General features: G+C 55.2%; 1 protein-coding gene across 12 annotated transcripts; it reads right to left on the bottom strand.

Moving 5' to 3' along the window:
• Positions 1–800: 800 nt before the first annotated feature.
• Positions 801–12811, bottom strand: CMKLR1 (chemerin chemokine-like receptor 1). Of its 12 annotated transcripts, none has more exons than XM_059863242.1 (4): positions 12550–12811; positions 7873–8041; positions 5840–5930; positions 801–5396 (listed from the first exon to the last, which is right to left on the bottom strand). In XM_059863242.1, exon 4 carries the CDS (start codon positions 5315–5317, stop codon positions 4229–4231), a length of 1089 nt encoding a protein of 362 aa, XP_059719225.1. In that variant the 5' UTR covers positions 5318–5396; positions 5840–5930; positions 7873–8041; positions 12550–12811; the 3' UTR covers positions 801–4228. The 12 variants fall into 12 exon arrangements, with proteins under 12 accessions (XP_059719225.1, XP_059719222.1, XP_059719228.1 ...); XM_059863239.1 differs by lacking the exon at positions 12550–12811 and adding an exon at positions 10979–11399; XM_059863245.1 differs by lacking the exon at positions 12550–12811 and adding an exon at positions 10979–11399 and having other exon boundaries at positions 801–5393.
• Between the last annotated feature and the right edge of the window lie 1209 nt (positions 12812–14020).

The following is a 14020-nucleotide window of genomic DNA, read 5'->3' as shown; positions in this document are numbered from 1 at the left end:
GCCTGAGCATCCCTGGGTGGGCACAGCCCGCCCTGCCCTGCTGGAAGGACCGTGACCCCCCCTCCTCCTCCCTGGATTCCTGCAGGAAAAATCATCTATTTTTGGCAATCTCGCATCCCCCGGAGCGTTTTCCTGCCTCCCGGTGCTGCTGCAGCGTTCCTCCCTCCAGGGCTGCAGGGGTTGCTCAGCTGTTGCCGTGGCAACGGCGTCTGCACCAAAACCTCCCGCATTTCCCCCAATTCCGGGTGGGGTTTGTGCTCCCTGGACGCGGTGATGCTGGAGGGGATGGCGAGTGTGGCTCGGGTCCGGGATCCCTTCCTGGCAAAGGGACTGGATGCTCCTTTGGGGTGGATTCAGGGGATTCCTGAACCCAGGAATTCCTGAATCCAGGAATCCCCCAATGCCCCCAGTGATGCAAACAACGCTGGGGGGCTCAGAGAGAAGGAGTTTCCCCTTCTTCTCAAATAAAATCTCATTAAGCTGTGTTAAAAAATAAAGGGAAATCCCCCCACAAACACACTCCTCAGCGGCAGAACTTCCATAAAAACCCCAGAATGGGGAGATGGGCCATAAATCTGAGAGCAGCCATCTCCATCCCTGACAAAACCAACAGGTTTATGTGTCAGCTTGGCTATTTCCCCTAAAATTTACAGCTGACAACGTGTCTGAACACAGCAGGGATAATTTAAACCTGGCTCCAACCTGCCTGGCTCTGAGCAAAGGGAGAGGGGAACACGTTTTGTCCTTTTTTTTCCCCCCTTAATTTTAAATTTCATTCCAATTCGGAATAAAGGCAGTGATTTATGGGAGAGGGAAAACACAGCTTTATTTTAGGGCCGTGACAGCCAAGTGAAAAAGAGCTGTCATTAAGGATGGTAACACGTTCCACAGGAGCAGGGTTTGATGTATTCCAGAGTAATTTCTCCCAGGAAATGAGACCCAGCCTTGGGTTTGGGGGTGCTGGGCTGAAGGTTGGGGTCCCAGGGTTTGGGATAAGGGGCCTGGACAGGGGCTGGGGCTCCAAGGCTGGGGATGGGGGTTCTGGGATGGGGGTTTGTGCTCCAGCTCCAAAACCTGCTATTCCTCTTTACCACAAGTCTTGACTGACTCTAAAATCCTGAAATCCCCACAACTGCCCTAATTCCAGATTTCATGGGATGGTGGTGGCTCTGCATCCAACTCACCCCTTGGCTCTGAGGTGCTGAACCCAGCTGCATCCCAATTTCACTGATTCTGCCCCAAAAGAGGCAGCAGATCCCGGCACCACCAGCCCTGGGGCTGCAGCTCCTACCCAGCCCTTTCCCTGGATGCTAATTCCAGTTTGTGCACGTTCCCCTGGAGCTGCCCGTGGTCATTAACCTCCTGCTGCCGTTAATCAAGAGGGCTCTGTTAATTAACAGCTAAGGATGTCTCCAGCTGAGCAGTGCAGGGGTTGGATTGGGGTCACCTGGATACATCCAAGGATCCTTGATTTAATGTGTTGGAGCTTCCCAACGCTCTAGGGGAGTGCAGCCCCCTCCCCTCCACCAACAAAATATCCAGCTCTGCAAAAATACCAAGGAATGCTGACAGGATCCATCCTCAGCCCCCTGGGAGATTCCAGAGCTGCAGCTCCTGCAGTATTTTGGGAATATCAGAGGAACTGGAGCAATACTGAGCTGCATTTCTTTGCCACTCTGCCAAAAAGGGAAGAAAAACCTGGCTGAGGAGGCTGAAGTTTTCTGAGGAATGTTATTTTTTTTCCCCCTGCTTCTATTTTATAGACATATAAAAATGTGCTTTTTTAATGCTGCCTGGGTGAGCTGTTTGCTGCCTGTCTCAGTGGGTGACACGGGAACAGAAATCACTGATAATCTTTGGGGAGCTTAATTCAAAGCTAACAGGGTCCAGCAGGAAAAAACTCAGTGGATTTTTCCCTTTTCCTCCCAAGCCCTGGCAGGATGAGGAGAATCAGGAACAGGGGGGGACAGAGCAGCAGCACTGGTGTCTGGATGGATGTTGGGGTGAAGCACTCGGATCATCCATGGGAGACCTCCCAAAGCCCACCCAAGATGCTCAGATCCCACCTCAATCACACAAGCCCCATCCCTCTGCTCCTGAGCTCTTTCCACAATTCCAGATTGGACACCAGGGCTCAGGAATACACACGGAGAAGTGGCTGCTCAGGTTAAAACCCTGGGATCTGCCCCACTCCACACTTTGAGGTATTTGTCTGGAAAACAGAGGTTTTATTAAATAAGCAAAGAGCAACAAAGATGCACCCAAATATTTGGGAAATTTGGGATTGCCAAGCTGCCATTACAGGGATGATTTAACCCCCCAGGGTAAGTACCAAGGCACTGCTTTTTTTTTTTTTTTTTTTTTTTTTTGGGGAAAGCTTGTTGGAGTAATAACAGATGGGCTTGGAAAAAACAGACACCAGAATTAGGGAGGAGCATCCTGAATCCATTAAGAACATCCCAGCACCAACCTGAGGAGATGTGGGATTGTGGGCTGGCATCCAGTCCTTGAGGCTTCATCCCACTGCTCCCACATCCAGGCCTTCTCCAAAGCCTGAGCCCAAAAAGCCCCAGAGGCTGCTGGCTCTGGGTCCATCCCATTCCCACTGCTCCCTAAACAGATCCTCTGCAAGTTCTGTGTGTCCCTGTGTGTCCATCTGTCCCGTCCATCCCATCTATCTTATCCCACTCCTAATGGGATCCTGGCAACATTCCAGCAATATTAATTAAATACTGGGGAAAATGAGCAAGAGGAGCCTCCTCCCACCACCAGAGAGGCCCTGCTGCCTCTCTGGGGGTGCATCCCAACTCCAGGAGACACAGGGACAATCCAGGTGCTGAGTGTCCCATCACACAGAGGAGGTGATGAGATTGAGGTGGGGCAGCGAGGCAGTGCCGGGGTGGAGAGGATGCCAGATAATCCTTCTGAAATCCTGAAAGCCTGAAAGCCTGAAATCTTGAAATCCTGAAATCCTGGCATTCTGAAATCCTGAAATCCTGGCATCTTGAAATCCTGGCATCCTGAAATCTTGAAATCCTGAAAGCCTGCCATCCTGAGATCCTGCTCCTGCCGCAGGATTTCTGGATCTGCTGCCTGTAAATAGCTCCCTGCCTTTTCCTGGGAGATGTCTCTCCATTTTATTTTCCATTCGCTGAATTCCAAGGAAAGCTATAAATAAATATTTCAGCTTCTGTGGGCACCTGGGAGCAGATTCTCAGCTGCCAAAATCTGCACAAAGGTCCCCGAGGGAGCTCCTGAAATGTCCCCAGGGCCACTGGGGACTGCTTAATTCCAGCTCCAGGGATTCCTCGCTGTCCTGGGAGTGACACATAAATGAGGGTGACACCAGGGCTGTGGTGAAGGAGCTCTAATGGAGAAGGAGCTCCCAAATTAACTGGGTGTGAAACCGGATTGAGGTGGTGGCTCAGCCCATCCTTTGCTGCAGAGTCTCCCAGGAGATTCCCAGCGCGTCCCAAGATGTGCATGAGGGGACAGCAGGTCCTCCCCAGAAGCTCATTCCCAGCTCATGGGCCGGTTCCTGGTCCCAAACACCCACCTTTCCTGCAGGATGTACCGTGTGGAATGTGCCCATCAAAAGGAGGGTTAAAAAGACATTTCAAATTGACCTTTCCCTCTTTCTTCTCCCAGTTTTCCATGCTGGTGACCCTGTGCATGAGCCCAATTCCCATACTGGAAGGTGGCCCTGGATCTGGATCACTTAGAAGACATTTGAGACTTCCCAGTTCTTTGAGTTGGGATAATCCAACCCCTCCTAAGGACACTTCCCAAAAAAAGTCACAAACACCTTGTTCTGGTACCAAAATACCTCAGGAATTTCCCATGAGGAGCCACACACAGACATGGGACAGAGGAGTGTCACCAATCTGGCCAGGGCACAGGAGGTGCCTTCCTTATATCCTGCACCCCACCACGGTGCCTCTGGAAACACCAGGAAAGCCCTTCCTGGGTCAGGCAATGCACAGTTTGGATGGGAATGCCCAAAAATATTTTCTTATTTTGGCGCACGGATTTTTGCAATCCCACGCAGGATCAAGGGTGGTTGTGTCTTCTCCACACCTTGGAGGTCTCCATCCCCTGCCAGCCCCCAGGCAGCAACACCAGTCAAAAATGGGCAGTAGGACAGTGCAGGACAATGTTTGACCACCCCAGGGCTGGTCACCATCACAGTGCCAACACCAGGGGATTCTGTCCCTCCCGCAGGCTGAGTTTAGACAACTGTTGTCTCTTTCTCAGTCATGGAGGAGACCTTGGAGAAGCTCCTGTGCACGATGCTGGAGTGTCCTGTCTCCTCGCTGAGGGCGTTCACCAGCCTGGAAAGGAGGGTCACCTTGAACTTCTTGAAGTCCTGGCCCATGAAGACGTAGAGGACGGGGTTCATGCAGCTGTTGGAGGCTGCCAGAGCCGTGGTGAGCGGGATGAAGATCTCAAACACAGACCAGGGCACCGCGTTGGGCACCGTCTCCAGCAGGTTCAGCAGGTGGTAGGGAGTCCAGCAGAGGAAGAAGGTGACAATGATGGTGACAATGATCTTGAAGGGCTTCTTGGACTTCGCCAGGCGGTTGCGGCGCAGGTTGAAGACGATGGCGATGTAGCAGAAGGTGATGATGGTGATGGGGAGGATGTACCCGGCCAGGAACCTGGTGATGTTCACGGTGCGGTGCCTCACCAGAGCCAGCCCTTCGTAGGATTTATTCCTGGAGAGGGAGAAGTTGCTGAAACAAATCACGGAGCTTCGGATCTGCGCCGTGTCCCGGAAGATGAGCGAGGGGCAGCTCATGACGATGCCCAGGGTCCAGATGACCACACAAACGCCGTAGGCCAGGTTGGTGGAGCGGTGGTTCTGCGACCACACCGGGAACACCACGGACACGTAGCGGTCGAAGCTGATGGTGGTGAGCAGCAGGACGCTGGTGTACATGTTGAGGATGAGGAGGAAGGAGTTGAGCTTGCACATGACCGTGCCGAAGATCCAGTGGTAGCTCATGGCCGTGTAGGCGATGTTGATGGGCAGGAAAATGTTGAAGAGGAAGTCGGCCACTGCCAGGTTGAGAAACCAGACGGCGTTCACCGACTTCTTCATCTTCAGGGTGATGATGGCGATAACGAGGCCGTTGCCCAGGATGCCCAGCACGCAGGACACGGTGTAGATGATGACAGACAGGATCCTGGTGATGTCCTTGGAGTCCTGGGCCGGGTCTGCCCACACGCTGTCCAAGTCCTCGTAGGTGTAGTCGGGGTAGTCGCTGTAGTTACTGATGAGGCCGTCCAGGTAATCGGACAGGTTGGGAAGCGCCATCGTCCGTGGGAATGGCAGCTGATCCGTGTGGTCCCGGGGAGCTGGGATGCTGGGGTCTGCAGCCAAGGATCTTCCCCTGCTGAGCAAACACTTGGTGTTAATTGCAGTGAGGAGAGCGGGAGGGACAACGGCCCCCAACACTTGTGGGAATTGGGGACAGGGAGAGAAGGGACAAACACAGGAATGGGGGAATCCCATGAGAACCCCACTGATCCCGAACAAGATGCTCCCTCAGCTCCTCCCTGATTTCCACCCCCATCCGTGAGACATCAGGACGTGATTCAGTCCCTCAGCTCCACCAGGATGTGGCTGCAGCCTCATCCTGCAGAAATCGTTGAATACCGCCAACTTCCAGGGGGAAAACCGGGATAATGCTCATTAACAGATCATCAACAGCTCTGACTTCCCAATCTGCAACATAGTATGGCTCCTCTTTTTTTTTTTTTTTTTGCACTGAAGTGGACTGAAAACCCAAAGGGAAGCTCCCCACACACCCCCCACTGACACCAGGCACCCTCTCACCTCTCTCCTCTCTGTCGGGATGGAGGACAGGTGACACTTCAGTGTCCCAGGGCACAACGGCAGCTCCCTCCACACTGGCCTAAGGCATGAGCTGTAACATTAAAGCCAGGATCAAAGAAAGGCCACTCATCCCCGGATGTGGGGTTAAGGGAGGAAAACCAGTCAGATTGTGGCAACAATTAACCCTGTGCAGCCTCCCTCGGGGGACTGTGCTGGCCTGGGGACCCTCCTCGCCTCCAGTCTGGGGAAGGTGGGGTCCTGCAATGATCCCAGCAGCTTTTGGGATAATCCAGGACAGAAATCCCAGCCTGTACTCTCTGACCAAGCACCCAACACGAGCAGCATCCTCAGGTGCACACAAAGAACCAATCGACCACAGGTTACTAATAATTAAATAATAATTAACTCAAGGTATAAATGAGATGCACATTATCTGCATGATCTATTTTATATCCTGCATTCTCACAGGGTTGTTTTCCTGATTCAATTGATGCCCTGTATGTTTAAACTTGTTAATTGTGGTAAACCAGCAGCATCACCTGCCAGTGTCAGACTCCAGGCTCCAGAGCCTGGATTGAGGGGGTTCAAGCTCTCCCCTGTGAGAATCCAGAGTTAAAACCCCCCCAAGGCCTGACTGAGAAGCACAGAGCATCCCACCCAGACGTGTCCTCACAGGAGGGACGTGGGGACGCCCAAGGACCCTCCCTCTTCCCGAGGAATTTCACCCCAAAGGTCCCTGAGCGTCACCCTCCCGCCAGCCCTGCTTTGAAATTCCCATGGTGTTTGTGTTGGAAGCTATTGTTTCTCCCTGGGCTTTTCCTGCTTTTCTTCCTGCCATTGCTGCTGCAGAGTCCCCAGCCAGGGGTGAAATCCCTCCCTGTCACCTCCCCCTGGCCCAGCTCCTGGGCACGATAAGCAGCCAGAACAAATGAGGGTTGAATGCAAAGTTTGGGAATGAGCTGGATCTGGGGAGAGGCCTTGTCCCAGGAAAACCTTGATGGCCACAGAGATGAATTAAAGTCAATGATCCGGTGGAAGGAACAGAATCAGCAGAACTGACTCTCCCAGAGATGTTAATGTTGATTAATGAGGCATTGCTTTATGGAACAAGGATTTCAGGTCATCCCCTTCCCAAAGGCAGAGCCCCAGAAAGGTGAGGGAGCCCAGAACCCCATGTCCATCCCACCCCACCCCATTGCCTCATATCCCATCCCACTTCATTGCCTCCCATTGCACCACACCCCATTGCATCATATCCCATCCCCATCTCCCATCACCCAGAGAACCCCAAAGCTCCCTGGACTTGTTCCACAGCCACCTTTTCCACTGTGGTGTCATCCATGGGGCAAGTGAGACACTCCCACCCTCACTCCTACCCCACATTCAGCCCCTGCTCCAGAGGGACAGGAGAAATTCCCACTCCTCTTCCCACTGTGTCCACTTCCATGTTTTTAATGTAAAATCCTTCCTTCAGTATTAATTGCTGGGCCTGATGACTTTCAGCTTGTTCCAAAGCTCATTTTATTGGGTTATTTATCTGAATTCTCTGTTAATTTTGCTCTGCGGGTTGGGCAGGGATTGGTCTCTGTTCCCAGCTGGATGAGGATGGCAGACAGCAATGGGAACACCAGGACTCTGCTTCCCTGTGGGATTTGGTAGAGGATGGGTTTGTTTCCAGGGCTCATGAGGAGCCATCCCAAACTCCACAGGAGCAGCAGGCAGCTGCCAGTCCCACCATGAACATTCTCAATGGGCACCAGGAGCCCAGACCTGCTGGAAAATCATCCAGCAAACTCCCACCTGCCTCTCCAAAATTCTCCCAAAAATGGAGAATATCAGAGGCAGCTGCATGAAACCTCCTAATTTCTCACAGCAAAAAAACTCCAAAGTCTGGGAGGAAAGAAAAAAAAGAAAAAAAGAAAAAAAAACACATAATACTAAGAGTGTTTCATTGCTCCTCTCCGGGCTGAAAATTCCCTGCTCAAGCCAAAACCACTGTTCTCCCTTCAATCTATTCATCTTTGTCCTCCTACCTCAACAAAACGGAGCAGGGGATTTACCCAAAATAGCCTTTTCTCCGTCATTCCCGCAGCTGTGTTTGTCTTGGTACCCAGGGAAGGCCGGGTGGGATTCCCGACGGGCGGCTCGAGCAGCGGCAGCATCCCGGCACATACCGGGGAGGATGAGGTCAGGGATGTTGTTCTTGGGAAGGCAACAGGAAACCGAGAGAACAGCAGAAAATGTTCAAATCCAGGTTTCTGGGCGAAAAAACTCTGCCCTGGCCAAGGCAGACGGGCGGGGGACGGATGTGAGCGGGGAAAGGCGGCGGGATCGGCGTCCCGGGGACACGGGGAGGGCAGGGGATGCTCGGGCAGCCGATCCCAGAGGGCAGGGCGGTGCCAGAGCCCTGCTCCAGGAGTTTATAGGGATGGGCAGGCTGCCAGCACCGCCTCCTGCCCGCCGGCCAGGCTTTTAGTGGGACAGGTTGAGGAGAACTGATAGAACCTAATCAAATCAAATCAAATTAAATTAAATCAAACCAGCAGAGCAGCTTTTGAGTACATCAGATCCTGCCTGAGCTGTCAAAGTGCATCACGCTTTGAGCCACATCATGAAATGGATCCGGGCTGGGACCTGCCAGGGCTGGCTCTGCAGCTCTGGGGAAACTGGGGCGGCCCTTGGGTCGGTGCTTGTCCCCCCTGGAAAATGCTCGTCCCCGGCACGGGACAAACAAATCGCCCCGGAGCAGCCGGGTCCGTGCCCGCCCTGCTGCCGCCTCCTCCCCGGCAGCTGCGCTGCCTTTCCTTCCTTGGAGCGCTTCCCTCTCCTCTTCCCACTGAGGTTCCCGAGCTCCCAGCGCATCCCAAACCCCAAACCCGCTTCCTCCGGGCGTGGGAGGCGCGGGCAGCTCCGGCGCAGCTTCCCGGGAGAGGGGAATTGCCGGCAGATGTTTGGAGCTCAGCTCAGTGGGAAGGGCTGGGGGTAAAATGGGATCTCCACGTCCCTCTGGAGCTGCTGGCACCAGCCCCCACCGAGCCCTGCGACAGTCCTGGATGTCCCTGGAGGGCAGGGATGTCCCTGGGGACATGTGGCAGGTGCTGGTCCCAGTTCCGTGGGGGTTCACAGCTCTGGCTGAGTCCCACCTTGCGGGCTGGATCCCAGCCTCCCTGAGAATTCCATGGCATCCCATGGCCCAGGGAAGGCAGATGCAAACCCCATCCCAAGCTGGCACCCGAGGCCACCCCATCAATCCCCACATATTTCCAGCCCAGGGTTACACAGGAGGGACATCCCTGCATGGATCCAGCTCCCAGGAATCTCAGGGAGCAAGGCACCAAATGGCAAAGCAGCTTTGGGTACCCAGCTCCAATTCCCCTTTATTTTAGCAGGTGATTGCCATGGCAACAGATGCCACAGCGATGAGGCTGCCCAGCATCCCACTCCCCACTGGGACACCCGGGATGAAGCCCCACTCCTCGGTGTAAATCGACCACCAGCTCATCAAGAGGGACCTCAGACCTCCAAACCTGAGCTCCAGCCTGCCCAAAAGCTGCTCCTGGCTGTGATTCCAGCCCTGCCACCACCCCTGACCCCTCTGACCTGCTCCAGCAGGCTGGGAAAGGCACAGGGATGTGGGATGCCATGGGAGCAGCAGCAGCAGGCTGAGAATGAGTTCCTGCCAGCAAGGATCCAGGCTGGAAATTCTTCCAAACCTCCCCCAGCACCTGGAGACCCTCAGAGCAAAGGGAGGAGGCACGGCTAAGGGGGAAACTGAGGCACAGAGGGCAGTAGGAAGCTTAATCCCTACCTGCATCCACTCAGACACATCCCAGTTCTCCATCCCGGATCCGGGACCCCCCCAGCCAGCAGCCTCCAGCATCTCCAACCTGTCCCTGCATCCCTGGGGCTGCCCCACGCCCGTGTGAAGGGCACAGGAAAAAGGAAATAGCTGGAAAAGGCAGCCTTAAAAAAGCTGCTGTGCCCAGGGTGGGACAGAAAAACATGAGTCAGTGTTTATCTGGGCAGAGCCAGCCAGGCTGAGCAGGACGGGTCGGGATAGGATGGAATGGATCCCATAGATCCTCCTGGCCACAGTGTGGGTCACACTCATGGGCAAAGCACCCCAATCCTGCCAGAAAAAGGGGTTTAACCTCAAAATTTGGGTTATGAAGGGCCCCTCCCAGGGTGAAACTCTGGCAGAGGAACTCGGCCTTCCCTGGCACCAAGTGTTGAAAGAGCCACCCCGATCGTAAAATCCCGGCCTTTTGCTCCATCTGTTCTGCTCTTGGGAAGGTTGGAGGATTAAAGGGGAAAATTTTGGGCGTTTGCACCTACACAGGCAAAGATTTCCTTGAAAAGGGGCAGCTTGTACTTCTGAGCTGCTTAAAATGACTTGGCTTCAAAGATAATGAAAGTTCTTTCATCTCCTCTACTCTCTTCTAATAATCCAAGGTTTTCTCCTGGCACTTCTCAGGCAATAAAAAGACAATAAAACCTCCCTTTGTCAGAGCATCCTCCCTGCTACATCCCAGCAGTGCAGTGATGCTGTCCCTCACCACGGCTTGGGCTTGGTCAGGGGACAAAAACTTGGGGACATCGCTCTGGATTCAGGGCATACAAAGGGAAAGAAACCCAAGAAAACAGAAATAGGGCTGCAGGAGGGACGTGACCCCTCAGGGGATGTGGCATGGCTGGGGACAGCAGGCTCAGCACCCCCCCGGGTGAGGAAGTCACCCTGGATCCATGGGAGCATCCTCCCAGCTGTGCTCTGTGTCCCCAGCTGAATGCTGATCAGCACAGCAAAGAAAAGCCACCCTGTTCTCCCTGTCCCCAGCCAGGGGACACTGCCACACTGTCAGGGCATCAACCCCCCCAAATTCACTGCCAGCTCCTCTCCCTTCTGTGCTGTTTTCCCACCCTGCAGGCTGCAGAGCCCAGCTTCCAAAAGAGGTTGGGATTTTAGGGAAAACTGGGGGGTTTGGGGTGAAGGGCAGTGGGATCCCAGAGATCCCAAACCCGCTGTATAACAACAGGGCAGCAAAAAACCTCAGCAGATTGCAAATCTCCAGCAAACCCTTCCTCCCAAATCCCTATAAAAAACACAAATTAACAAATACATGTAAACCCAGAGGTGTTTACCTGAGCTGGATAAATCCCCAAGGAATTTTCAGCATTTAGGGGCTGCATTAGCCATCTCTGCTTCTCCTACAGCCCCGTTAGGGCTGGCATGGGAACCACCCTGGGCTCGTGGCTTTGGCATCCAGCTGGAGCTGACACGGATATTGCCGAGCGTTCTCATCCCGAGGAGAAGCACATGGGATGGGAGGATGAGGAAAATAAATGCAGCCCGTGGAATAATCCAGCTGCTGGCCTCAGCAGAGCTGCAAGGGGAAGGGGGAAGCTCTGGGGGAGGATGTTGAATTTGCAGAGTTTAGCTGGACACAGAAGGGGATGTGGCAGCAGTGACATGTCCTGTCCACCACGGCTCCTCTGCTGCCCACAGTGGCTTGGGAATCTCCTGGGAGCCTTTGGGAAGGGTTTGGGTATCTCTCATTGTGAGCACAGCCAGAGAGTCCCCTCGGGCTCCTCCAGCCTGGCTGCCCCTCATTTCTGCTCCCCAAGCACCCCAAATCCATGCCCTGCTCCTGGGAGGCTCCTGGCCTCACACACGCAGGAGAGGAGGAACCCAAAGCCATTCCTGGGGTGCAGGGAAGAAGAGAAGCTGCTCATCAGGTCCTGCCCATCCCACAGTGCATTCCCAGTGAGGAAATCAGCCTGGCTTGTTTGTACCCCCAAAGAGAGGGTCACCAGCCAAGAGCTGTCCCCAGCCATCCTGACCTCAGCCCTGTGCCTGCCAGGAGCTGGAAATTGCCAGTGGCAGCCGGTGATTCTGCATGAGCTGAGCCTGGATGGACACAAATCCCTGGACACAAATCCCTGCTCTGAGCCAGGACAGCTCATCCAGAGGGAGATGCAAAACACCTGGAGCAAAAGCTGCACCGTGCTGTGAGAGAGCTTCACCTTCCACCAGAGCCCACGCCTGCTCCCCGGCACCAAGATCCACGAGTTATCCAGGGGACAAATTCCAGTTCCCTCTGAGCTGGAAAAGCACCATGCACGTGTCACCAGGGGACAGGGGGTGATGCCAGCAGGGAGTGGTGGCAGGTGGGAGGGAGCTCGAGGCCCCCATGTCCCCTGAGGTGGGGACATTGCCCCCGTCCCACGCGGAGCAGCTCCCGTGAGAGCCGAAAAAGAGGAATCGGAGGCACCGCCAGCTTTGCACAACTCTGTGTCGCAACATCCCCGAGCTGAATCAGGGCTGAAAAAATGCTGATGTGCCGGTTCGTGGGGCTGCTACGGGGAAAGGAGAAGCCCCAGAAGTGTGAACCGGGCAGGGATGTGCCAATCCCCCTGTGGAACCAGGCTGGGGACTCGTGATCGTCTCCCCGGGGTCCCTCTCTCCCAGGACCCCCGGGATGGGGTGGCAGCTCCGCGATATTCCACACTTGTGGCACCTGTGGCAGGTCCCCAGCAGGGTGCAGAGGAGCTGCCCCAGGACAGTGGGAAATGCAGCCCAAGATTATAAAAACCATGAGAAACACGGAGCCGGCTGGGGAGTGGCACAGGCTGGATCTGCCCCATCGCTCTGCCGCCTCATCCTGTCCCTTCTGCTCCCCCAGTGTCCCCCACCAAGTGACCTTTCCCGATACCTCGTGCGGTGCCAACGCTGTCCCGCTGCTCCGCGCTGGGCAGGACGAGCTCGGGCTGCCCTGGGTGCCAGCGGGATCCGATTCCCAGGCGGATCCCGGCGTGCCGGGACAGACCCAGGCACGGTGCCTCTCCCCGCCGGTTTTAAGGGAGCGGGGAGGGAGTTGCATCCATCACCAAGGTTTTCTTGGCAGCGCGATGCTCGGCGAGCAACAGCTGGGAGAGGGTGTGACGCCGGGAGGTGGGAACGCTGGCCTGGATCACAACCCAGCGTGAGGAAGCAACAAGCTGCTTCCCGAGGGGCCTCCTTTCCTGTGCCGCCCCCCGGGCCGCAGCGCACCGTCCCACGGAGGGATAACGGAGCCCAGAGCGCTCCGCGGGGATGCTGCTCCAGCCGGGAGCACAACGGGAGGCAGGTGGCTGCCAGTCCCCCTGGCTGTGCTGTCCCCACCCTGGGTCAACCGCTGTCCTCTGTTCCCCCCACCGCCCCCAACTCCTTCCAAGACGTTGAGTCACTTCCCTTCAGGCAAAATCTGGCTCCCAAACGCCGCTCCTGCTGCTCAGGGGCTGCTTTTTCCCGATGGATTTCATTACCACCAGGATGCTGCAGCTGCTTCCAGGCAGTCCCCCCAGCCCGCAGAGCCTCTGTGGTGGCAGCTCTGTCACCCCAGCCCCTTTGACACCTGCAAGAAAAGTTCTTTGGGGGGCACAGTGTGGCTGGGAGAGGCTCCAGGCTCCCCTGGGTGAGAGGGATGTGAAAGGCTGGATGCAGGGATGGGGTTCAGGGTGACAAACAAGAGGTTTTTGGGGCAGGCCCCCAGATTGGGAGCACTGAGCAGCACAGCCCCCACCCACACAGAGCAGGAGGTTTGGATAACCCCGGGCTTGATGTGGCACCGGGAAAATTCCTTTCCTCCCCACGCAGATCCTGCGCTCCCAAGCCTCAGGCATCCCAGTCCCAGCATCCATCCAAGTCCCAGCAGCCATCCCAGTCCCAGCAGCCATCCCAGCAGGATAAGAGCCAGTGCAGGGGTTGGGAGCAAAGGAAGCACAAGGAAACACAAGAAAATTTGGCAGGGATGCCCCCTCACCCTCCTCCAGCCTGGAAAAGGAGCAGGATTTGCCCCATTGGGACACTGCAGCTCAAGCAACACTGCCCTGACTTTGTCACCAGCCATTCCCCAGCAGAAAGGAAGTTCATCTACCACAGGATACTAATTAAGGCTAATTAATTACTCTCAGCTGTATAGACAGAGCAAAAAACATCCTGAATCCAGCCAGCAAGGGACAAAACCAACCGCAAACTGATGGGATTTCCTTTTGTGTGTCCGGAGTCCAACGGTGCCACCAAGAGATGCTCAGCCCAGGCAGATACAGGTGGCACCAGCTGGGACCTGGTGGGGATCTTTGGGCTTCCCAAAACCACCCCAGGGCCTGCTGGGGTGGGGAATGCTCGGCCATGGATGCTCCTGC

Source organism: Haemorhous mexicanus, chromosome 19, assembly GCF_027477595.1.
Source record: "Haemorhous mexicanus isolate bHaeMex1 chromosome 19, bHaeMex1.pri, whole genome shotgun sequence".
Taxonomy (NCBI): Eukaryota; Metazoa; Chordata; class Aves; order Passeriformes; family Fringillidae; genus Haemorhous; species Haemorhous mexicanus.
The sequence above is the reverse complement of the archived record's forward strand: the minus strand, read 5'-3'. Positions and strand labels throughout refer to the sequence as shown.

Excerpts from the sequence above, each read along its gene's own strand:
- CMKLR1 (XM_059863242.1), bottom strand. The coding sequence starts at position 5,317 with ATGGCGCTTCCCAACCTGTCCGATTACCTGGACGGCCTCATCAGTAAC.